Source organism: Protopterus annectens, chromosome 8.part0, assembly GCF_019279795.1.
Source record: "Protopterus annectens isolate FY-2018-M chromosome 8.part0, PAN1.0, whole genome shotgun sequence".
Classification (NCBI taxonomy): Eukaryota; Metazoa; Chordata; order Ceratodontiformes; family Protopteridae; genus Protopterus; species Protopterus annectens.
In genome coordinates, this window is record NC_056741.1 from 799,649,284 (window position 1) to 799,677,093 (window position 27,810).

The 27,810-nt window shown below is 37.7% G+C and overlaps 1 protein-coding gene across 1 annotated transcript in view; it reads right to left on the reverse strand.

Annotated features, from left to right (window-relative positions):
- PLXNA3 (plexin A3) overlaps positions 1-27,810 on the reverse strand; it is a 1,436,523-nt gene that overhangs the window by 302,422 nt on the left and 1,106,291 nt on the right. The window contains exon 11 of the mRNA XM_044080266.1: positions 1,349-1,445. Within this exon, the coding sequence (XP_043936201.1) occupies positions 1,349-1,445 (97 nt within the window). The remainder of the gene's footprint in view (positions 1-1,348; positions 1,446-27,810) is intronic.

The window sequence follows — 27,810 nt, forward strand, 5'->3', positions numbered from 1 at the left end:
GGGGCGTGAAAGAGACCAAGTGTACATTATGAAAAATATGACACAATAGGTTCAGGCATCACTGGAGAGATGTGGAAACATAGTCATCACTGTTATGATAAACTCTGATTGCCAACAACTTCAGGAAAATTATCAGCTGTAAACTGCTGTGGCATATTAGAATATGTACCATGGATTTTTTGTCAAAGAAAACACCCAGCTTTATATCTTTACTGGTATTTTTGAATATCTAAATTTCTTCCCTTTAACCTGGTAATTCTGCCACAGAGGTCAACCTGTGGGTCCTGCTGAGCACTTTTATATTACACCAAGTACTTACTTCTAGCAGGCAGCTTATGAGGACACCTGTGAGTCCTGCTGAGCACTTTCATATTACACCAGGTATTTACTTCTAGCAGACAGCTTATGTGCATCCTTCTGTGTACTAAAGAAAGAAAACAGCATTGCAAAGTGACAGTTTTATTATGAATATTCAAGTTTTTTCTCAGGAAAATCTGGATATGTGTATTTCTCCTGTTTTGATCCATCCACATCCATTTTTTTCACTTTGAAATCATGTAGTTTTCAATGATATATACTGCCATGAAAACTGCATTCCCCACAGTTTAACACCTAACTGCTGTCTGTTGTTTTGCAAGGCTTCTTTCTGTGCAATAAATTCAGGAATAAAGATTCTATATATAGGGCTTATGGCCTACCACTGAGTCCATTACAGTTTGTTTGTGTTTTTCGGTTTTTCCCGGTTTGGGGTCGCCACAGCGGAACTCCGGTCTGCTAATGATTGGCAGTTGATTTTTACATACTGGCTTGCCAGGCCTGATGCACAACCTTCAACGAAGGTACGCCCATTCACGCATGTCTCCACACAGAAGACGCTCTAGCTGAGAATCGAACCGGACAGCGTCTTACTGTCAGGCGACAACGCTACCGCAGCACCACCATCGCAGGTTACTGAGTGCATTACAGTATAGGAGTTAAAAAGGAACCACAGTCACCAGGCATATAATGTGATCTGTATACTATTTGTTACCTAGGTCACCTTTTAATTTGCACAGGCTCAAAATAACCTTGAAGAGAGGCAATAAAATCTGAAGAAGCAACTTCACCAGCAAGTTAGACAGCATTACTGCATTCAAAACAGTTAAAGCCTTTCCATCTAATTGTATTACCTACGGAACCTAAGACACTTTAACAGAGTATTGAGTACTACCACCAAGTTACTAGGGCACTTTCACTTGAAGACTACTGATTTAATTCATCTGATGCTTTATAAACAGGCAGAACTGATAGCACTATTGTACAAAAATGCTGTTATGCATATGACAACTTTAACAAACTCATTCCTTACCTTTGAAGTTTGGAGGCTTGTCAATGTAAAAATCACCATCCCAAACAATGGAGAAGTCCACCAGGATTTCACCAAAGTCTTCACCTTCATACCAGTACTGTAAAAGTGAAAAAAAGTCAATATTAACTACAATGACAAAAGTAATGCTTCTAGTGTGAAGCAGTCATGCAGTATACATTGGTTAATCTGCAGCAAAGCAAGATTTTAGGGATTAATAATTTGGTCAATACATAGTCCAAAAGGCTGTTGTCTGCTTTGAAGTCAGTATAGACAAGCTAATATCTCTATTTACACTCAATAATGCCTTAAAACATAAGACAGGACTACATTCTCATTCACAGAATGTGTGTGGGGTAATGCCAGATCTTCAACTAGTCACTCCCTGTGTGCAAAATACATCCTCCTAATTCATTCATTAACCAATAAAATGTTTAGATGTGACAGGAAATCAGGAACACACTGAGAGGTACAAATAAGATTCTACCTGCAGAACGACTTGTTGCAGCAGATGGGAGATAAGAAGAGAATGAGTACACACCAAAAGCAAATAAAATAAAATAAAATAAATAAATAAAAACATTCAAATGCAGCATGTATTCATTAATGATATGCATATCACAAATCCTAAACTGTCGCTAGAGCCAAGTCTGAGCATGTTTCATACTGGGACAAATCTACCGGACACTGATGGATCAAACCTTGACAAAAACAATGTAAGAGGCTGGGCTTTGATGATGAGAAGATCGGAAGGATTCGGGTTCTCTCCCCACAGCAGGTGCTTGGATTCATGTTGAGGTATTTATTCTATCCAGCAGCAGCATGAGGGGTGGTACTGCACTCCCAAGGTGTCACTACCACCCATTGGATGAGATGTTATATGAAGGTTACATCTATATAACTCAATAGTAGATCGGATAGATATAAACGATCCTAGGGCACTTATCGAATAGAGTATGGGAATTACCCTAGTTTCCTGGTTAAATTATCCATACTCAGTGTGAATATTATATTGGGTCTCCAAAGAAAGCAGGCTATGCTTGTAGGACTAACCCACTTATCAAAAGTCAAATTAAAAACAAATTAAAAAAAATTAATGAAAAACAATACGTACTCTAAATATGGAAAAGCTGTTTATTATGTTTGATGAAGTTTTTTTGCAAGAATCATTACCCATTTTCTCTAGTAAGAACCACTCCTTACTTCGCAACTGTCCAGATTGTTCCTCATAAAATCTGTGGTGGTTTTCTGGCAAATCACTGAGAAGTGAAGTCACTAAATAATGACATACATATGTGTTTCAGACTTTATATCCTTCAGAAAATGCATGCTAACACAAATCCTGTTATTCTAGTAACTTTCTAAGTTCACAGGAACCATATGTAAAATCTGTCCTTATTTTTGGGCTTTAGTCCCTCTGTTATTTTAGGCTTTGTCCTGATTTCCTGAGCTAAGAGGTTGAGAGGTATGAACAATTCTAGTCAGCCACTAATGCTACAACAACTGAGCAAACTTAAAGCAACATTGTGGAATCAGTATTAAAGCAGTAAAGAATAAAAACAGCAGTGTTTCACTGCTTTATGCTTACCACAGCACAGCATAATTCTCAAGACACTAAGCTTTACTGCATTGTGAGGTTATTGTGTGATATGGTGATAAAAAAATTACAAAACAAAACTGTTGGCGGTGATAACTAATATGGAGTAACAGTAAAATATTAAAATCATTTTCAGAAAGAATGTAAGTTAATTGAAACTGCATTCACTTATTAGCACTGCTACTTAAAATGCTCTTTCATGAGCCATGAGTGTTCATTCTCATTTGGGGATAATCTATCTGTCCACAATCTCTTTGTTCATTTTTGTACATGAGGTTGGAGGTGTCACTTCAACAGTGGTGCTCATCTAGAGCAAATGTTTACACAGCCAGGTGGCTAGCTCTGCCCCAGCAGTTCTTCTACACCACACCCCTGCATGCATTCTCACACTTATGGCCAATTTAGAGTGTCCAATCTATCTACTGCACATCTTTGGAATGTGAAAAGAAACTAGAGCACCCAGAGAAAATCCACACGAACACAGTGAGGACATGCAGACTCTGCACAGAAGGCACTCCAGTTGATAATCCAGCTGGATAACCTCCTGCTGTGAGATGACACTGTCTGCTGCATCGTTATGCTGCACACTCCATTATCTGGATTAAATCTAAGGAGAGAATGGATTTTTTCTGCCTGGCTGTTTTAAGACATCAAATAAAAGGATGTCCGGTCCTCAGATGATCCATTACAACCATACACAAATCTCCTGTTACATGGGTGCAAGAGTTTGAGGAGTTCCTGGAGTCTGAACGGTACCATGTTGTCTGATTTCCCACTACATCTAGCTCTCATTACTCTTACAAGAAAACTTAATACTTCATGGGTCACTGCTACTACCGTTTTTGTAACAGCAGGAGCCTTACAAAGACCAGCCCCTCCACTACATGCCTTTGTTAAATTGACTTGGGTAATTTGGTGGTAGTAGTAGGAGGAGCTATAGTACTTGAATGACTGTCCTCCCTCCATACCCTTCAGCTGCCCTGAACACAGGCTTCTGCAGGATAATACTAGATGCTGCAAGGATTTCAGGAATATGTCATTGTCTGCCACTAACAACAGCATCTGTGGACAATGTTTTGATTTTCTGTGATCTCCAATGGATCTTACACAGGTTGTCAGTAGCAGTTCATCCATCTGATAATTCATTGGTAGCCATCTGATGAAATTCTGGGTCCCATTTGTGCTTATATTTAGATATCATGTCGGATGTCACACAGAGTCAGGGGTGATCCCCTTACCCTTGAGTGTGTGCAACAACAGAGTTGGCATATGGGCTTTTTCCTTGCTCCCCATTGTTTCAACTCATCAACGGTTTTAACCACTGCCCTTTTTCTGGTAAGTGGACACTAGCAAATTTTATACCACTGGGATTGTCTCTGGTGACAAGACTTGAATCTGTTTCCTATACCTTTTAGTCTTTATATTTTCTGAGAGGTTCTCCAAACTTCTTTCTGAGGAAAGTCTAGATTTATGTAGGAAGCCATCCACGGATATAGTATCAGGCATCTCCTTGCAGTAGTTAACAATGACACTAAGATACTTTATTTTATGTGAACAGTAATTCAGAGAAGGTCAAAGATAACAAATTACAGTGGTTTGGGAAGAGGTACAGGGAAGAAGAAGAAAATCTGATGAAGGTAATTTGGGAAATTCAGGAAGAATGCAAGAGGAAACAAGGATATCCAGCAAAGAAATGGATGAACCACATGAGGGAAGACTTGCAAAGTCAAGCATGACTGTTGAAAAGGGCAGGAGAGTAGCACTGAATTAAAAGATGGGGTGATAGCTTACATGACACCCTGACCCATGTAGGAAATGGGAAAAGGTGGGCTGATGATGATGATAGTGATGATGATGATTGTCTTGCTGCTAAAAAATAGAACAGTGATCACAAGCATCTAGACCACAACACCCCATCCCAAAAATAGACAACAAATCTAGTAATGTTAAGGGAGAATCTCCATCCATCCATCCATCCATCATCAAGCCCTTTTTCCCATTTTTGCACATGAGATCAACATGTCACATCAACAGTAAGAATCATCAAGAGCCAGTGTTCACAGTTCAAGATAGCAAGCCCTGCCACAAAATCTTTAGGGAGAACATGCCTCCCACACAAACATCTGTTGGTAACATTTTTATGAAATGTTATCAGACAATGGGGGAAAGAAATCCAGGAAGCAATAAGCCAAAAAATGTAAAAATGCATTAGACATTGCAGTTGGAATTAAGAAAGCCAAACCTGTAGCTACCATTCTTTAGATTTGCCTGAACAGTAATCTATAGTCTGACAAAGCAAGGCAGGCAAACATTCACTTTAATGGTAAAAGACAACTAAAGATGGCAACAGGTATACTCTCCATGGCACATAGGCTTTCTGCTTATGGCCACAGTGTGAAAAGTAGTCTTAGGTCTCTAGACATATCTGAGTTTCAAGATCTAATCAGAACTCAGTCAGAAGTGTTATGCACTTCATCTTCGGAAAATAATGCAACAACAATCCTTACGATGACCTTTGACATAAAATGGTTACCAATACTTACATGATGGCGTTAATGTGGCAGCACTGCTAGGAGTGTTGATGCACAGAACAAGTAGACACAGTGAAGCAGGGAACTAGGTGCTCATTCATAATGCTGTTTCCAGGGTTTGGAAATGAGCGCTAAAAACTTTCAGAATAAGGCAGCATCAAACATGTCATAGATTGCTTTCCAATGCATTCAGGGCTGATCAAATTACAATTCGGGTGAGGACTAAATGAAGGCACTCTTAAGCCTCTCTAAGTCTAAATGAGCCACTTTCCTCTCACATCAAAGCATGCATATTATTGGGCTATCACTACTCAGCTACACTAGCCAAAAATGAAGGAAAAAACACCACTGCACTGCCAAAAATGAAGGACAAAACACCACTACACTGCCAAAAATGAAGGACAAAACAAACACCACTACACTGTGAAAAACGAAGGACAAAACACTACTACACTGCCAAAAATGAAGGACAAAACAAACACCACTACACTGTGAAAAACGAAGGACAAAACACTACTACACTGCCAAAAATGAAGGACAAAACAAACACCACTACACTGCCAAAAATGAAGGACAAAACAAACACCACTACACTGTGAAAAACGAAGGACAAAACACTACTACACTGCCAAAAATGAAGGACAAAACAAACACCACTACACTGTGAAAAACGAAGGACAAAACACTACTACACTGCCAAAAATGAAGGACAAAACAAACACCACTACACTGTCAAAAACGAAGGACAAAACACCACTACACTGCCAAAAACGAAGGACAAAACACCACTACACTGCCAAAAATGAAGGACAAAACACAACTACACTGCTAAAAATGAAGGACAAAACACCACTACACTGTCAACAAATGAAGGACAAAACACAACTACACTGCTAAAAATGAAGGACAAAACACAACTACACTGCTAAAAATGAAGGACAAAATACCACTACACTGCCAAAAAATTGAAGGCTAAGATTACGTTGCACTCTATGATAACTGGACATGAAGGATAAAACATTATTGTACTTTTACACTAGTTAAAAATGAAGGCTAAAATGTCACTGCACTCCTATACAACTTGAAATGAAGTATAAAACATCATTGCATCCCTACACCAGTAAAAATAAAGGATAAAACATCACTTCATTCTAATAGTAGTTCAAATGAAGGCTAAAATATCTCTGTACTCCCACACTACTTTAAAACTGAAGGAAAAAAGCAATACTTCACTCCTACAGTAATTAAAAACAGAAAAAAAAGTATCATTGTATGCCTATTCTAGCCAACAATGTAGGATAAAATATCACTATACAAGTTAAAAATGAAGGCAAAACATCACTGTATGCCTACGCTAATTAAAAAGAAGGATAAAAAACAATGCACTTCTATACTAGTTAAATATGAAGGATAAAATGTCACTGCACTTCCACACTACATAAAGGATAAAATGTCATTGTACTCCCCACTAGTAAAAAATTATGAATAACATTTCACTCCACTAGATAAAAAATTAAGGACAAGATGTCACTGCAATTTTACACTATTTAGAAAAATGAAGAGTCAAGGAAGAGATGTACCTCTTCAACCATTACCTCTTCACCAAGCACTGGTTTAAAAATGGCTGACTTACAGCAGAATCTAAGGCAACTAAGACCAAACACCTTCATTCATATTAGTTGCAAATTTATACTAGAACTACACTAAGGTTGTGTCAGAAGGTTCTGTTTCTCCGGTGGCTTGATTTACAAGCACCTGATGTAGCAGGGATAAGCAAATGGAAATCTAAAGAAACTGTCTAAAATGCAGATAGAACTTGTCCTTAGTACTCTTTAAAACAGCACAAACAATTTTTTATAAATTCTTTCATACTTTATAAAACATCACTGTGACCATGTATGTTTACATGTAATTTATTTACTATGTACTTATTTGCATTGTTTGACTAAATTTAATTGATCATAACACATTTTCATCAAAGATTTGGATTGAAAAGCTTCACAACAAAGAGCTATAATAGACAAAGAAAACATTCCATAACAATAAAGATACAGCCTAGAACAAAAATATTCAAATCCAGTTAATAAATAGAATATATTCAGAAGTACAAAAATACTGTGAGTGGTGACACTTCGAAAGTGCAACTCTCAAAAAAACGAAAAAAAAAAAAAAATGCTCAGAAAACTTTGAAACTAGCTGTCACAATTCTAAAGTGATTTTACAGTTAGGCTTCGTTTCCTTTCACCCCACAACAGTTCGTATACCCCTGTTTCTTATAAATATTAGCCCTTTGATCTCAGTACTTTAAAGTACTGGCAACAATCTGTAATGCCACAGTCTCAGAATTAGTATATATTTCCATACTCGTATTTAAATTTATGCTGCTCTGTAGAATACAGTTATTGTAACTGGACTTTCAATGGGTATCCCATGAATGTACAGCTCAGGATCAATATTTGACATTTTCAAGTCACATACAGTATTGATGTGGACGGCAATAATTTGGTTGTGAGATGCAGTTTCAGATAGTCAAAACTTTACAAAGCAATGATACTAAAAGTATTAAAAACTGAAGATATTCACAAACCAATTAATCAAAGTGAGGATGAGCAGCCAAGTTCACTCATTATCAAATTACCCAATAAAACCATCTAAAGGAAACATATTCTGTATGCATTTTTGCTATATGCAATTGCTTAAGTTAACAATAAAATCATTTAAAATGTGTTACATAATACTGTATAAATACAGATGTAAATAATAAATAATTTTAACCCAAAATATGGTTCATCTTTAAAATGCAATTCAAATTCACCATCTCATTTATACCTGGAAACCTGGTGGCATCCAGAGGCAGTTGCCATTTCAATTGACAAACATCTAAAAATTCACTCAATGTCCCCCTTGTTGATCAATTCTTATTTGTTGTATTATTAAAAACTTAAACCTGAGCAGTCAAGTGCTCTGGATTATGTGGAACGTTCTGCATTTAAAGGCTATCTTAGGTGCTTTTCCACTGTTCCGCATTGAACAGTGATGGCTCCGGTTTTTGAGCTCATATACCATAAATAGAGCTAATCAGCATTGAGGTATACAAGCCAATCAAGAGATATTTTCTAGGTAAAGCAAGCCAGTTAGGTAAGAAAGAAATTGACCAGTCACTACAGGATTTTCCCCTTAACACAGCCGATAGCAACATCACAACGGGGTTTCGCACCATTGCGAAACCTTGAAAAACAGTTATAGTAAAACACTTATTCTTTCGTTTACTTTTGGAACATGCTACTTTTGCTGGAGGAGTGAGGAGAACCGGAGCGTAGTTAGGACACTGGGATGGTGGCACTTCTGCTGGGCTAGTTTGGAGGTTTTGTAGAGTTTGCCTGCCTTCCTTTTGTTTTTTTTGTACCAGAGTTAGTGGCGTTTACAGCTGCCTTGCCTACCTCTTTTTCTTGGTGAGTTGATGCAGGTTATAATGGGTGAGGATTGGTAGACACCAATTTTATACTTTGTCTTACTGGAAGGAAATTAAATCTAGGTTTTTGCCAAGTCTGTTCTATTATTTTGAATTTGATTATGGTCATTAATGCAAAACTGGAGATTTATGCTAGTTATTGTTAAGATAATGTATATATCTGCAAAATCTGTTTGTTGTGTTAACTTTTATAGGATTTGTGGTGCAGTGTTGTAAACGTCATACAATGTAGGTGGATGCAAAAGACTTCTTCCTTGATGAATCATTGAGGGTTGCAGCATGTTAGTAATGCCCAACATTAGAGTTTCATGCTTTGCAGTTTCATTGTTTATTAAATGTAGGCTGATGCAAAAACCTGCTCCATTAATGTTTTTGAACACATTACAGTAGCAAATTGCTGTTGCATTTTGTTTTGAGTTTGCTGTTCTGTTTCTAAATTTGTCCTTTTGTTACACTTCATAATGCTGCATTTTCTGCTCTTAATACTGAGGTCATCACTACTGTTATTTGTGGTTGTGGACTTGTGTAATTAGATGTGGTGCGGTACAATATTGCAGGTATTTTGGTAAACAGTGTTGCAACACACTGACTGTTTTAGTCATGCAGAATTTCATTTCAATTGATGTACAGAGTAACAGTTTTTCTCAATGCACAGGTGAAGACATTTGAAGTTTTAGGGGTGCTATGCAGTATGCAGAACATTTTGTGATATATTCTTGATCAGTTATATACAGCGGCATACAATAAGGGGTCTGCATCTAAAGTACGTTAAATACATACGTCCACAGATATAGTGCAATGTACAGATGTAGAATTGTTTGCAGTGTGAAATATATAGCAGGGTAGTGTTTAGCAGACATTTAGAGCAATGCAATATTGTAGGAAATGGTATTTATGGGCAGTTTTACTTTGATTCTGTATAATAGTAGTTTTTATTTTAGTTTGATACTCTCTGGTAGTTCTGTTTTGCATGTGATTATTTATGGTATTGAACATTATAAACAAGTTTGATTTAAATTACAAGTTGTGTTTTTTATAGAATTTTTAGAAATGCATAGTGTTAATTTTTGGCTATGTACTTGAACTTCATGCTTTTGTTTGAAAGCCTACTTCAACCAGGTGCCATGGAAATGGCACATTTTCACGTAGTACGAAAATAGGGTAGTCCACATTGTGGCTGTTTGTCACACATTGTTAGGTAGTGTGTTCCACATTGGCCTCTTAAGGGGTTGAGAGCTATGACTTAAACTTTTAACTAAAAGTATTCTCAGTGGTTAGATTTACACAAATGTTTCTAAAAAGTGCTCTGCTTCATGAATTACTGTGGGATCTAGGAAAGAAAAGTATAATCAACTACGGGTCAGTGCAGATGCCTTACTTGCACCTGGACTTCTAGTCAGTGCTAAAACATTTCTAAAGCCTTCCTAAAACCTGCCTTGAATGGAATTTGTTGGACATTTTCAGGGAGTTCATCCAACAAGACAGCATTTTGGTTCATGATAGACTCTAAAACTGCAACTTCTGATTCTGTTTGAGGTGCAGAGCTTTTAATCAGAAACTGCTCATTAGAATGTACTGGAAAATCAAAGGATGAATAGTGGACTTTTTGTGACCAGTACCGGATCATGTGGTCTTTTCTTAGACACAATACAGTTAAACAGACACTTAATAGCCAGTAAATATCTTTTAGGGAATTGTAGCAGTGTGATTTATTAAGATGGTTATACGTGAATCTGAATGCCCAGCTATAAACTAATTCATACAGATGGCTTTATGCAAATCTGGATATTGAGCTATTAGCTTGCCATAATTCAGTAAGAGATGCAAAGTGAAAATAGGCAAGAACTTTATATATAAGCATCAGTTAAGAATTGATAAGAAGAATATGTGCATCGTTGAGTCAACAAAAGTTTGAATCTGAAGGGCAGGCCTTTGATGTGTTGAATGAATGTTTTTTTTGATCTACTGAGACACCCAAACATTTCAGTGTGCTCTAGTAATCCTTTAGGGGACATGTTTTGGTCAGGCTTTGAAAATTAGATGAATGGGGGAGGGGGGTTAGGTATAAATAGTACCACCTCAGTTTTTTCTTACACTAAGACCAGAGTTTTCTAGCCTCTCTTATATCATAGTATAACTAATTTGTCATTGCACTGTTATAGCAGTGACAGTTTAAGCCAGTTTGTGCAATGTGAAGTCATCAGCATAGTGAATAATACATGCAGGGCCAAAATGGGAGAACATACTGTTTAAAAAAAGGCTGAAAAGGACAGTACTGAGTACACGTCCCTGAGGATCAGTTAAAGAAAGCACTTGTGCCAGTGTGGCGTAAATAATGAGAAAGCAGAAGCCTGCTTGTCTGCAAGGTATTAAATTCAAAATGCAGTATAAATAATCACCACATGCTCTTTCAATGCCAGTGTTTTATGGCTCCTGCTCAGCTTTTTTCTTCATCTTTCTTTCTTTCTATCCTCCCACCTTTACAGTTTTTCACCTGCCAAATCTTTAAAAACAACTTTGTAAATGCCCCTGCTGCACTTTAGAAGCTCCAGCTTGCAAAACCATTATTTATAACTGTCCAGTAATTTCCTATCTGCGTGACAAAATGCAAGGACGTCAACTCAACACATGGATTAAATTACAGTCCTATAAAAAAGTACCTTCATGTTCAATGTCCGAGAGAATTTATTTCATTAGGAGACAACTACAGAATTTTTTCATCATAAATGAAGATTCTGCAAAAGTATTTCCCAACAGCAGTCTGCTGGGAATGCTTATATGAATACCACATGCTGACTTCATGCCTACATATGTAAAGCTGACCCCTCCCCCCCATATCCCATGTGTAAAAATGAAGTCATTAGCAGCATTTTGCTGGATGGGTGCAGTTGTAGACAAAGCACGTTTCTAAAAAGTAAACTGCAGGTTCAGTGCTTGGAAAGACTAACAGACAAGCAGTTCTGAGGGTAAGACACCCTTGTTTAATTTCTCTAAAATGTTTATTCTCATTATTATTATTTTGTGTATTAGAAGGAATTAATTGATAAAAAAAAAAAAAAAAAAAAAAGTAAAAAGCAGGAAACAGCTCCACCAGAAAAGACCATTAATTTGGTGCAGCGGTTAGCGTTGTCACCTCACAGCAAGAGGTTCTCCCATTCGATTCTCGGCTGGAGCGCCTTCTGTGTGGAGTCTGCATGTCCTCCCCATGGTCAAGTGACGTCTAAAGACATGCATGTAGGTGAGTGCGTGAATGAGTGTGCCTTCTTTGAAGGTTGGGCATCGGGCTGGCAACTCAGCACCGTAATAACCCACTGCCAACCATTAGTGGACCGGAGTTCGCTGTGGTGACCCCTAACCGGGAAAAGCCGAAAGACAAAGAAGATTCTTGTGTGTTCAGTAAGGAATTAATTGACCCTGTTCCTAAATAGGAACACATTTAAAGTTCATGAAATCAGTACTGCTTCTACTTCTGATGTCTGCTGAGAGAGATTGTCTGCTTACAGTGTATGTAGGGTTATTACTTTGTTTCCGTTGCATAGGATTTCCTGCACTGATAGCACATTTAAATATGAATGAATGTTATTTTTATTAGCCTGGTTGCCCCCGGAACTCTTGAACTCTCTGGGTTTTTGTTCCACATTGCTGTGGCTTCTGCTTGAATGTGTGTTATATTTTATAATGTTATGCTTTTCAATATGCCCGATACTGTAATCATTAAACATATCAATTTCAATAGGCAATTATTATACAAGTCCTTTTTTAATTCACCTACAGTACCTAGCTTTCTGGTTTCTTCTTGCATAAAAGTTTGCAATGGATTGTTTCAAGTGATTATTACTTCTTCGTTTTCAGTAGTTCGCATTTCTGGTGCTTCTTAACTGCATGATTATTATAACTTTTACACAGACACTAATGTATTAGCATATTATTGTGCTTTAATATACCAATCATAAACTTTAAATAATTACCACCAACTACATGGTGTGCAAGCATTTCTAGTTCTGATTTACTATGAAATATACCCCTGAACATGCAAATATAAGATACAGTTAAAAACTGTTTTTCATTTCTTCATCTTATTTAACTTATCGACTTCCTCCATATCTTATGTTCAGCAGACTATGCTAACAACTGGACCAGCAGTAACAGGGGTTAGGGGAGGCTTTGAGCACAATTCATCAGCACAAATGCCTTAGCTACTGACAAACACCTTGACATTTACAAGAAACATGGCCACTGCAAAATGTATCAGGTTTTCCAGAATTTTAGTCAGGCCCAGAACTGTCTGACGTAGTTGGCCAATCGCAAAATCCAGTACAGCCAAAAGACTCCATGAGTTGGAAGTCTCTTTAATCTAAGGCTAGAACACCACCAGTGGCACAGATACAGAAAGTCAGATATCTAAGTTCCCATCAGACACAAATATCATAAGGATGCTAGCATTAGTTTTGATTGAGTTACCTGTTCATGCAATTTTCTGAATCCTCCTCATCACACATAATTTTTAAGGTTGTCTAGTAAAGAGAAAGCCGTACAGCATGACCAACATATTATTGGCACACATAAAGTAAAGAAAGAGAAAACATCTTCATCTCCCTTATTCGGAGGCAAAAATAAATGGCCTCGTGCGGTACAATTTTGCAATATATTTCATTAACCTCTACAGATTTTACACTGTCCCTTTGATAATGTTCTTAATATTTTTCCATCATTTGTCACACTTTTCTTAAATGTGTCTAAGTAGTATCCCAGATTCCTACTGGAAGCAGGAAGAGTTGTTTGTACTTACCATTCAAATTTTATGAGAATTTGATGGCCATATTTGTGGCTGGATATGTCTATTTTTCAAGGGCCTCTGCTCCTATTTTTAATATTTGCAAATTGAGAAATGTGCTACAAAGAAAACATTGTGGTCGTCTGTATAAAGTGAAGGCAGCAAGATTAAGGTTCTGTACGATACTAAAGACAGTAAGACGAGTTTAGGGATTTGAACAAACCCCAGGCAACAGAATGATATGACTACTACCTATGTATATCTACCTATGCATGTGTGTATGTATATATACATGTCTATATATGTACAAGCACATAAACATACATATACGTATATTGGGCTATAGATATATATTCACCCCCGCAACACCTTACTCGTGTACTAATCTTCCCCTTGCCCATAACCCTACACCTTACATTACTAAAAACTCTTTCCATAACAGTATCTCTACACAAGACAAAAGAACACAAAGCACACACATCAAGCAATAAATCCATCCCCTTACCTAACCCTAACCTGCAAACGCTCGCACATACACACTAACCGCTAAAGTTATTTTCAGTGAAACATTCATATTATTGCATGCTGATACTAAAACAAAACATTAAAAAATGAGCATTCAGTCATCTGTGCATTCACTCATTTGATAATTCAGTATTTTGTACTTTCAGTCTTTTTATACCCACCCAAACTTTGGATATTTTGTATATATGTATATATATGTACAGGTGTGTGTGTGTGTGTGTGTGCGTGTGTGTAAGCATGCATGTGTGGATGTACATGTGTGTGTGTATATATATATATATATATATATATATATATATATATATATATATATATGGGTCTACTTTACATGGTCGACTTTTCACAAGGTCGACTTTCATATGGCCGAGACCATATGATCGACTTTTGAAAAGCCGACCATGGGGAACCGCTATTTCCATACAGTGTGGAATGGGAAAATTTCCCTCTTCCGCACTGTACTGTGATCTCGGAGATGGTATATTTAAGTTACGGGGGGAGTGAAGGGGGGCTTGCCCCCCTTGCTAAAAGTTTTAAGGTAAGTGTTCGTTGTGTTTTTTGTCCTTATTTTTACATGGTTGGCATTCCGAAAGTCGATCGTGTGGTCTCGGCCATATGAAAGACTACTTTTTGAAAAGTCGACCATGCAAAGTAGACCCATATACATACACACACACACACACACACACACACACACACACACACACACACACACACACACACACACACACACACACTCAACAGCTGTATAAATGAAAACATGACTCAGTGCTTCTCAGTATAAACTGAAATGGAGGTGTAAGATGTGACAGTCGGATAAAGAACACGGCTTCTTCGACAAATACCATCCAAAAGTTGACAGAAGGGGATTTAATATGATGGAGCAAAGGCCATCTCAGCTTAAATATAAAGCTGGAGAGCAATTTAAAGTATCATTATGTGGGAGAAAAAAAAACTTTCTCCGGTTCCCTTGTACTGGACAGCAGAACTTCTACGGATTTGCTCTGTTACCTCTGTCCATGCAACAGCCTGGAAATTTTGCAGGGATATTACCAGCAGTCTCCATAATAGCTGTCCCCACATAATGGAACTGATGAAGGCTTTTCTACAAAGCTGGTTAATTTAAATAATAAATTATTTAATTCTAAGACCTCTAACAGGAAAGGTACGTTCATTTCATAACAGCTATTATCCATGATTTTCAGATATGCATGAGAATATGTAAAACAAAAAAGAATTACAAGTCTTAACAATAGTGGCACCAAATAATAATAAAAATAAAATGAAAGAAGAATTACTAAAGTGCTTTAGTCATATAAACATTGTATGCTTTTGAGCAGAAAGTGTACCAAATACTGAAGTGCTTACTAGATGAGAACAATGGCAGCTTGTGTAAACGCAAATCATGAGTGGCGGGGGAAGGCGCAGTACACCACTTATCACTTGTCTCTTATACATTTGTGGGAGGGAAGAACTTATGAAAGAAAGACATAAAGGACAGGTAGGAATCAGACAGAATGGCAGAGAAGAAAACAGAGACCTAACCTTAACTTAGGGAATGAGAAGGCACGTCACCTTAAAGACATATAACATAAAGAAAACAATGGGGTCAGTGAATATCAAGTTGGGGAGCTGTAATGATTCTGTCCGCCAAGACACTTCAGAAGACTTTTTCATGTTAATGCATAAATAATAAGCTGTAGGATAATCACACAAATTACATGGAGACCATGATAATCTGTGAGGAAATGGGAATAAACTGTCAAGTCCCTTCTTGATTGTTTTATACTCTGGGCAATGGGGAAAAAGGAGCTTTATCGACACCCGCAGATAAGCAAGTTAAAAGAAAGAAGTGCATAAAGAAACACAGTTGGTGCTGGAGGTCACAGGCTAGTTAGTCTTGAATAGGCACTGGTGTTGCCATGGCAACAGCACTAGGCCTGTCGCCAGGGCAAAGCACTTAGCAACGCATTAAATTTTTTTAAATCTCACTTCTTGCCTTTTATTTTTGCTACCCCCTATCAGTGCCACAGCTTTAATGCATAAAAATGAATATTTTATAAGCTACTGGGAAAAGGAAATTATTTTATTTATCAAGATTTTAATGCTTGCCTGCCCCCTACACTCTTCTGCCAACCTACTTCAGCATCCAGCCTTACTGTGCGACAACCTATCCATTAGTACTTCCTGCAGCTGACCACCCATAGTCTGTCCATGAAGATTTCTCTATAAAGCTAAAGTGTAGACATACTTTAGCTTAAATGAGAAATAGGAATTGTACAAATTCAATCTGATGTGGTTTCTCCACTGTTGACAATTCAGGCCTGTGACCATGGAACTGTTTAGCACTCACTCCCTGTCATGATAAAAGCACAAATCAAAACTCAACTATAAATAAAACAAATTTCACAATCTCAGGTTTAGCCATAGTTTTTTTCTTTCTGTTTTTTTTTTTTTATTTACATCTCAACAGATGGAAAAAACAGACATAATGCTCAAATGAATCAGTCTTTTGCTAATGAATTGTGACAGGGCTTTAGTTTTTGTTTTGGCAGAAATTTTCATGTATAAATTAGTCTTTTGACAAGCCAATACTTGACAACTAACTGTAAATTCATTTCTGATTCTTCTGAGCAGGTAGTCATTTAGTAATCTGCCTCCTTTTAAGGATTAATGAATCTTTCATTAATTAAGTATTAGTTTGTCACTGGTTCATTATCAGATGAGATGATGTGAGCAATCACTTGTTTTCTATTACCACTCAACATAGCAAGCTTCAGATCAAACTGGCAAGTATCCCAGATGCATGATGCATAGTTAGGAGGGAATAATGAATAATTTGGGACTGGCCAAATGACACAAAGGAGAAAGCGTTTGCTACACCAACATTTATCATAGCCGTAACATGGCCATGAGAATAAATCCGGGTTGCTCTGGGGGTCATACTGCTCCCCTTCCATTCACTTGGTGGTTCCTGTTGCTGCACTGTCATGGTGACAGAAAGGTACAGCCAATGACTGCTATGGAAGAGGGATGCAGTACAAATATCCAAAACTTGCACATTTCATGGCAGCTTCACATGATTTAGTTCTGCGGGAAGCTGGGGATGCTAGAAGGAAAAATTAGATTCCAGGAGACATACACAGTGTTTGCATTCGAATCAGATAATACTGCTCATTAATATGGATAGCACTGAAAAGAATGCTGCTGAAATGCACACACACACACACACACACACACACACACACACACACACACACACACACACACACACACGCGCGCACACACACACACACGCACACACACACACACACACACACACACACACACACACACACACACATACACACACGCGCAATTTATGCAGTGCATGACTTTAGATTCAATAGTTCAAAGCGAATGGTGTGCTTCACCTCTTGCATTTTTTTGAATGCCAACCAGTATAGACCTTGTCAACTAGTCCATTGTGTGTCACTTTTTAGGAAACCTAGCTAGAGGGAGACATGCTAGTTATATGTCATTTCATGCACTGTATCATGTTGCTGTCACTCTCCTGTTACACTCTGTCCCTCTAACCCCTCCTCCAGTGCAGATGTGTAATGACATCAGCCCCGTGTCACTGCAGTTTTATACGTATCTGTAGGATTCACATTATGACCTTTCTCCATTGCCCTTTAAAAGTTCACACTCATTCTACATTCATCCCTCCCCAGTCTTTCACTGTTGTGCCCCCCACACTATGCCAGGACTCACCAAAAGTAGGTAGCAGTACACCTCCCCCAGCACAGTAATAGTCTCTGTGAATAATGGACTCCTCAAGTGACATTCCTGTTTACCCCAACTTGTTTTATTCAGGATTTATATGCACAGAAAGGGTACAACTTTAAAATGATCAACAGAATGATCAACAAAAATATAATGCAGGCATTTTCTTTCCTTTTTTTTAATTCAGGCTTAAATGTACATGCTAGGGATGCTATCTGTGAGAGTATGGCATCTCCCATAAGTCTTATCAATCCTCAGTCCTTGTGAAACAACTAGTACTGGTTATACCTGTACTGGTCAGGGTCATAAGTGTTCTGGAAAGTGAGGTACTGAGGAAGGCCTTGCATGGTCTGAGAAGGCCCCATGGCTGCTCACAGTAGGGTTATAATCTCTATGGTGATAGTTTTATCCTCCTTCTGTAAACCAGGATATATTTATAAGAATCAATGCAAACCATTAAGCATGGTCTAGAAACATCTCTCCCTCATTTACTCACTCTCTTACAAGTTGCATCTGACTCCTAGTGTGACCATGCAGACACCTACTGCTACCTTTAGAGTTTTAAAGGCAAAGTGGGGAATGGAAGTAGGCTGCCAGGTCTTTCTTTTGTATCACATATCACACATGCTTGAACACACACTTACTGGCAGTTTAAAGTCCCTAATCCTCCTTATGGCATGTCTTGGAAAGTAGGTAGAAAATGAAGCACCCAGAGAAAACCCATGCAAACACAGGGGGGTCATGCAGACTCCACACACAAGGCACCCCAGCCAAGAACTGAACTAGGGAGCCTTTTGCTGTGAAGTGGCAACACCCAGGAGCGGCCTTAGGTCAACTGGTGCCCTAGGCAAAAGGGCTCCATGCAAGGGAGCCCGCAGGATTTTTTGAAGGGGGGTGCAAACCCAGAGCTCCGCCCACACAGCCCCCCACTCACACAGCCCCGCCCACACTGCCCCGCCAATGCAGCCATTCCAGATGTCCCATTATTTGGCTATTTCTCCCCATTTGCCATAGACACTGTTCGAATCTCTCAGTGCGCATACTGTTTTATGCTTTACTTCTACAATGATTACAGATATTTGGATTTAATTTACAACTTTTATTTCAAATTTTATAGTACAAACACTGATAGACATTTACTAAACCTAAACAAAGCAATAGTCTTACAATGAAAACAGACTTAGCATTAAAACTTCTCTACCTTTGAAACCCACATTCAAAGAAAATGCATCTGGCCAGTGGCAGGGTAAGTTTACCTTCGGGCTGTTTTCAAATCATAGGCTCTCTGCACACATTTTTATAACCATGCAAAAGTTCTTTGATTCACCTTCCTGATTGTATTAATTATACTATATAATAATTGAATTATATCCCTTGTATAATATAGCGCTGAGTGTTTTAAATTTATAGTTCTGAACATTTTTCCTTTAAGCACTCAAACTTCTGTCATGCAATCCATCAATATCAGTCAATATGCAGAATTTCTGCAGAAGTAAAAGTCATCTGAATAATTCCACATTAAAGAGATCTGAAACCAATGAAGAGGTTGTTGCTAGAAAACAACTTTATATTTTAATGTTTCATTTACAAATTCAGTGCCTGTTGCCCTTGAAGAATAAATTGCCTATGTTACATTAAAAGAAATGGTAAGCTGGTATATTGCAATATGGAATGGGTGGCAAGTTGAAAAACAGGTTTATAGTTACTAGGCATCTCATCCAAAGGAGGACATACTCAGGATTGCAGCACCTACACCCCTTCAAACACAGATCTACATGCCGTGGGAGTAGAACCTACAACTCTCTGCATCAAGATGCAAGTTTTCTACCTGATGTGCTACTAACACTGCTTTAAAACTCTATACCACAACAGTGTTACCATTTGCTAAACAAAACAGTTGCACATTTTAAGCAGACTTGGCATGAGCAGCAGTAAACTTATCTTTCCTTGAAGCTCACAATTCCTTGAAAATGCACTTGAAAATAAATTCCACCTGCTAACTCTATATTTTACTCTCTCTCACACACACCTCAACCTCTTAGTGCAAGAAAACTGGACAAAGCCTAAAATAAATAGGGACAGGTTATAAATATTGCTCTCATTAACTTAGAACATTGCTAGAATAACATGATTTGTGTTATTATGCATTTTTCTAAAGGATATAATGTCTAAAACTCAAATGCCTGCCATTATTTAGCAACTTTAATCCTTTTTAGGAGGAATATGGGGCAAAAATCTGGACATTCTGAAAAAACCTGGACAGCTGAAGGGTATACACTACCTCCCTCTTAACACACACACAAACCACGCAAACCACACACACACACACAAAAACACACACACACACACACACACACACACACACACACACACACACACACACACACACACACACACACACACACATCACCTCTCAATGTCTTAGCACAAAAAATATGAACAAAGTCTGTTACAATGTTGGGGACAAAGACCTAAAACTAGGGACACATTTAGAAAGTTGCTAGAGTCATAGGATTTGTATTGCAATACATTTTCTGAAGGATATTATGTATGAAACTCAGTGATTTAAAAAAAAACAAAAAAAACAGAAGTTTTGTGAAGAACAGACCAAAAACATAAGGCAAAAATCAGGACATTCTGTGAAAATTTGTAAAGTTGAGAGGTATGCACACATACATCCCCCTACCTCCTTAGAAAGTGGCTAGAACAACATGTTTTGTATTGGTATGCAGGCAAAGCCCAAGGCTGGCATAATCATTTGACAAACAGAGGATTGAATGTGTCTGCAGAGTCAGAGCTCAGAGGCTACTGTGTGGGGAGCCGTTCCACATCCATTATCTATTAATGCTTCTATTGATTATTTAAACATTCATCACACCAAAAGACCTGGGCTGCAGTCATTATCTGACATTAATGTGGATGTTACTCCAGGATTTAGCTCTGCAATCAGCAGTAGGAGATGCCAGCTCAAGAACCCTTTCTATCCCCTGACCAAGGATTCTTATGGAGCTTATGCCATCATATGTCTCGCAGTGGTTATCTTTTTTGTTTGGATTTTGGAAAACATCTCAATTATGGGCATCGTTTGCCATAGCTACTATATGAGGAGCATATCCAATTCACTGCTAGCGAATCTGGCTTTCTGAGATTTCCTCACTATCTTTTTCTGTTTGCCTTTGGTAATATTCCACGAAATAACCAAAAAGTGACTTCTTGGAGACTTGTCTTGTAAATCATACCATATACTAATATGCATATATGTTGGTGTAGGACACTATATCGAAGTACAGTGTCCCGATACTCTGCAGATCGATATCCGAATGTTGAAAGCACCAGTATCAGCACGTTCTGCACATACATGCTCTGGGGATTATCCCTGAGCAGACTAAACCAACAGCAAGTGTTTTTGCAGGAAGGCAAGCCCGCTACACCCCTATGTGGGGGGCTGTACCCCCACACCCCTGCTAGTTATATACATTAATTCCAAGATTGCACAATCTCCAGGTAAAGGAAATATTCCCATACTCTGGGATAGTTGACCTTGCATACCTGTTGAACCTGTTGTCACTCTACATAGTGTTGGAGCATTTCCTGCTCATTCCAGTGTTTGTCATCTCTCTCTCTCTCTCTATATATATATATATATATATATATATATATATATATGTCATTATATATATATATATATATATATATAGAGAGAGAGAGAGATAGATATATTACTATATAGATTGAGAGACCAGTTTATCTATAGTTTAAGAACTTATTTGCAGCCCTCAAACTAAATAAATATCAAACAACTATCTACAGCCCTCCAAATACACCTACAAAAATATAGACACATTAGAACATACACTATCATGGATAACCTTAGTCATCAAACAAGATATGATTATTATACAGGCATTAATATTAACTGTGCTAGACTATCCTCTTAGGAAGCACCAACCAAAGATTTACCACACATAAACCTTTTTGAATTGACACAAGTATTCTCTGAATCTTCTAGAATTTACAAACTCTAATAGAAATAGCATTCTAGATTGAATATTAACCCCTAACACCAGTCACATAAATAGTATAGATATACTTTCAGACTGACTTAGTGACCATCTCCTGACTTATATAATTTGGGGACAAGCTAAAATACCAAAGGTAACAACATAAAATTAGACTAGATCTAAAAATTGAGGGAACAACTTTGAATACACTTCTCTAACAATGTATCTAATCCCACTAAATTATCTACCCTAAATTAAGCAGTTAAATATGTCAGCCAAACTTTCCTAGAAATCCTGAATAGAGTATGTCTCCTACACAAAAAGAAAAAGTGAAACTTTACATGACCCCTGGCTAACTACATAAACCTAGCAAATAAAACTGCTAGAGGCAAAGCATGGAATATCTGGAAAATACAGTAAATTATGTCTAAATTCCAAAACTGAGAAATAAAGTAAAGAACATAATGCAAAAAGAAAAGAAAAACTGTTTTTTGCTGATTACATTACAGAAGCAATAATAACAAACTTTTTTGGAATACAATTAATACTTTAATCAAACTAAGCAAAAATACACAGCCTAACCCCTTACTACAGGAGCCAAATTACAAAGTGTCCTGAAAATGAATATCCATTTTATTCAGGCTGCAACCTCAGTATTAAATCAACAAAACATAAAACACTACCCACAACACTGAATTAAACTACAGAAACTTTCACTCGTCAGTCTCTACAGATCAAATCAAAAAGCAGCTTAAGAAAATAAAAACAACTACCTTAGTCCCTGACAATATCCCAGTAGAATATTAATGCACAGTGACCATCTACTACCTTATATTAATGAATTGAGTATGGCACAGTTTGTCCCAGGTCAGGTTTATACAGATCCATAGTTGCAACTAATACATGTTGACCAGTAATAATTATCTAACTGGTCTGTTATTTACATAACCTTTTCATACTTATTTTCTGACTTCTGATTTACTACAGCTTGATGAAACATTAAGATTTTTATTTTGGAACAGCAATGTGCATCAGCTTAATTTATGAGTGGAACTTCTTTTTGTCCTCAAACACATTCAGTGTTATATATAACTCCTTACTGTATACTATAGCCCTATCTCAGCTAATCATGCCATTTTAGGTTCTTAAAGGATTGCTCTAGTTTTATCATTTATGGCATGGAAACATTTTCCTTTGTAACTCATTTAAAGAAATTTCACCCAGGTGATTTACTCCATGCATTAATTTTGTTAATGAAAGTTCACTGTCCTTTTGAACTTACAAAAATATTATTTTGTGGAATTAAAACCTGGGCTACTAAAAAAAATTATATCCTCAGAAGAGGGATATTCTCTTATTGATAAATGCATTTGGTTGATCTGTAGGAGCCTATAAGAAGGGCACAATTATTTTCTTTCTCCTAGTCATCAAATGGCTTAAACCTTACAGGACTATAAGTCAGTAATGCTTCTCAAAACTTAAGACCTACTCATTCATACTAAGGACTCATAAAGCATTAGTGCATCAATGTAAAAGTATAGCTTATTTAATTTTTATCAGAGGGATAAGAAATAAAACAATTGCAAAGTCAATCAACACTAGAGTACAAGACACCCTTACTCACTTGAGAAATCAGTCTGACATTTTTAATCAAATAAAGGAAACAGTACAGGATCAAAACAATTTACTGGACTTCATATATACAACTATTCAAAATGAAATGTCCATAAATTATGTCAAAGATTTAATAAAACTCTTCATGGTTAAGGAATCGGAAGTATCACTAAATTGAAAAATATGAAACTCATGGCCTGGTTCATTTTATCCTAAAATTTTACAAACATATCTCCTTAATAACTGGTTCTTTTAGTCTAAGTTTTTAATAGTACCAGAAATGTCCTCAGTTTCCAGAAATGTGCCTTACATCAGTTATTCCGAAACCCTTAAAAGAGCAACTTGATTATTCATCATATAAACTAATTTTAGTTTAAAATATACAGACACTATATGCCCATCCCTGTGGACTGAATGCAACATTTATGCCATGTTTAATACACCCATATCAAGTTAGTGCTTTCACATATAGATACATAGCAATATTAGTATGCTGTTCGTGACATGTAGAATGACAGAAAATTACATTTCCTTCTCATAAGTTTAGACATGGAGAAAGGGTTTGATACTAGAAGTGAGAATCACTATTTCCAGTATTAATGACAAAGTGATTGTGAAATATTAAATCTCATTATACAGAGGCTTTATAATATATACTTAGCTAGGAGGTAAATACAGGAAGGGAGGGAGCAAATCTGATAAAATTCTACCAACCACACTCCACTTACATACAAACACACACACCTACTTCTTACATACACACCCCTACTTACTTCTTATATCCACAGACTCCTACCTAACTATTTCTTACATGCACACACATCTCTTAAACACTAAAACAGACACACGCACACACCTACCTCTCACTTCTACATTCGTCTGACATGACCGCAGTCCAAACATCCTCTGGAATTCAAATTCCCAGTAGGCGCGAAAGACAAAGACGCAAACCATCGGTCGCAAACATCTGTTGTGTCTGTGCGACTGGACGGGATGCAAAGGGCATTCTTAAAGAGGAACACCCTTTAAAAAAAAAACAAAAAGAAGTTGTTTTCTTTTTTAATTAAAATAAAATGAATTTCTCAGCCAGCCGGTTCCAGGGGGGGGTGCAAGTGCACTCCCTTGCACCTGCCTGCGGGCGCCCTTGGCTCCACGGCACCTCCCACCACACTATCTGGTGCCCCCATCCTGGTCTATGTACACCAAATGAATACTGGAAAAGCGCCCCTACCAGAGTGGTGCCCTAGGCGGCCGCCTAGTTAGCCTATGCCTAAGGCCGGCTATGGTAACACCATCACCTCTTTCCCTATAAGTGGCAGTGCTTCCCAAACTCTCCTGTGTACTTATCCCTGCTGCCACTGCTAAGCAATAGTCTCCATCAGAGTTACAGAAGTAGCAAATCCAATAGCATGTCTCCCATCTGCCCCACCCCCAAGAGGGTGATGAGAAGCTATAACACAGTTTCTCTAGGGTGGAGCTTTTACCATGCAATAGTCATGGAACAAATGCAATACTAAACAGTACTGTTCATAGACATCCTGCAAATCTGAGAATCATTCCTACAAATCTGAGAATCATTCCTACAATGCAGCATGGGCAAGCCTGTTGTCTCCTGAATGTCAATGTTCAGATATAATGACAGTGTAGCCAGCAGCCACAGATACTTCTGCAACAACTACATTTCTGAAACCTGCATCAAATGCTGCCATGCCTGCAATACAATGACAGAACACAGAAAGCACCTGAAGCCAAAATATAATGATACATGAAATAATCAGCTCCTGACTTTGACTTTTTCATGTTTGTTTATGGCTTTACCCTATCTTTATCAGCAAGCAAAGCCCCTTTTGTTCATCGAACAAGTTTTTTTTTTTTGGGGGGGGGGGGGTGATATGCAGCCAACTGAAATTTAAAGAACATTGTAGCAATAATGCCAGTAATGTGATATAAATAATTTCCCATCAGAAAACATACTTTTATTATGCATACATAATCACAGAGCTGGACAGGGTGCTCCTGGAATTTGTTTCTAGAGCTATTTTTGCAGAAAAAAAGTTGCAGGTAGTCAGTCTACAGGCAGAATTCAAGCAATGATTTTTATTTTGCAGCAGTCTGGGAGTTGCTGTGACCACAAACCTCTTTTATGCACAGTGAAACAGCAGGACTGATTTATGTTTAGAGGTTTTATTGGTTAAACAACATCTTAGGTGAGACGTTCAGCTCAGCTGTATCCTTGTACTGTATGTAGTACATACACTGTGCAGCTCGACTTCAAATAAATTAGCAAAAGTCTAAGCTAGGTGACAGTGCCTGCTTTACAAACTTATTAATCTACTATTGTGTGGCATGCCAGCTGTTTCATACAGATAACTCTTATGAGTCACTTTATTTACTACAGCAGATCATGGATGTTAATTAGGATTGCTGGTTAAATACTATAAGCTAATAAATTAATTTAGTAATTATAGATGCATCCTGCTGATCATGTCTGCTAATGGCTACACTGGGCTAACAGCTATTTTCCACAGAAATATACATCAGCTCTGAGTTTCTACCTTGATAAAAGTGATAGTGTATGAGTTAAATCTCAGTCAATATACTGGAAGGAACCAACGTGACTGGATATCTGGGCTACTCTTTAGTAAATGCAGTAGGTAAATTAGTGGAAGAATGATAAAAATATCTTACATGTAACATAATACATCGTAATTGTACATGTTCTGTTGTTTTCTAGCTAGAGAGAGACTGGTGCCTAGAGAGACTTATGATACTCACATATAACGAAATTTAAAACTGTCTAGGAATTACTTTAACAAAGTGTACAACTGGTGAAAAGCTATGACTGTTGGAATCAGCGATATGCTTTTTTTCAGTGATCTGTATTCCTGGAGAAAGTGCCCGATGCAGCTTTTAGCTCTTAGCTAGCTGACTAGTTCTGTCAGCCATGCAATTGACTTGATACAGTTGGCTAAGTATGGTCTGATGGGGTGGTTTCTGGGAATATATACTTTATCTACATCACTATGGAGACAGGAAATTCCATTAGTCAAACTCCATATTAGTAATTGGAGCATCTCCCTCAAGTTGGGGTACTTGGTACCCTGAAGAAAGCCCTTGTTGCCACTGGTGAGAGCTGCCAGTATGCTTTTTATGGTCTATATTAAATCACTGAACACTTAAAAAAGCAAATGGTGACTGATTGACCCTATGTAAGTGAAAGCTTACAATGTTGAAGTGTAAGAACAGCTGTTCCAACAAAAAAAAATAAATAAAATGAATTTCAAACATTACATTAAGTGGGGGCTTCACCACCCACACCCCTGATGCAGGGGGCTGTGCCCCCCACATCCCCCCTACTTAAATATACCAATTCTGAGACCACACTACAGTGCTGAAAACGGCAAGGTACCAAAGTGTCCAAGTGAATTCTTTCCCAGGGAAAGAATTTCCTTAACAGCCGCTTCAATATTTTCCATTTTCTGCCTTTTAAGTTTGACCAAGATGCATTTGAAAGAATGCGTCTTTGGTCTTCTAATATAGACCCACTTTTTATGGCAGTCCTACTTGGTGAGGTGGCTAAAATCATGGATGACATTGCTGTTCTCCTTCTAGATAGAAGTGTCCAAAATGGTAAGCCTGTTATATATCTCTACATCAAGCCAGAAACCCATATTTGTGCAAAATCATTTTGAGCCTGTTAAATCAAGAGCAGAAGGAAAAAATTAGGTTATCTTTGAATAAGTATCTGATGATAGATTTCCCACCATCTAGCACTTATATACAATCATCTAAATACCAACTGGTAGTCTTTATCAGTATGCATGCCCAGCTAAAATACTTTGCATTGGTAAGGGAAATGCGGACAGTGCATCATACCATTCAGTGTTTTACACACACACATATACACACACACACACACACACACACACACACACACACACACACACACACACACACACACACACACACACACACACACACACATCCCTAGGCTTTGCAAACTGATATACATGAACCTGGGCCACCACTACTCAACAAAGTAAAATGTTACTGCATGTCACCATTTCCACAGCCTCAAATTCTAAGCCATCTAAAACATGGTAAACAAGTCAAAAAAAAAAGCATTCTTAACTTGAAGGTCCAACTGGAAGTAAAGAAAGTGGGGAAAGGTCTAGGGCTGTGTTACCAT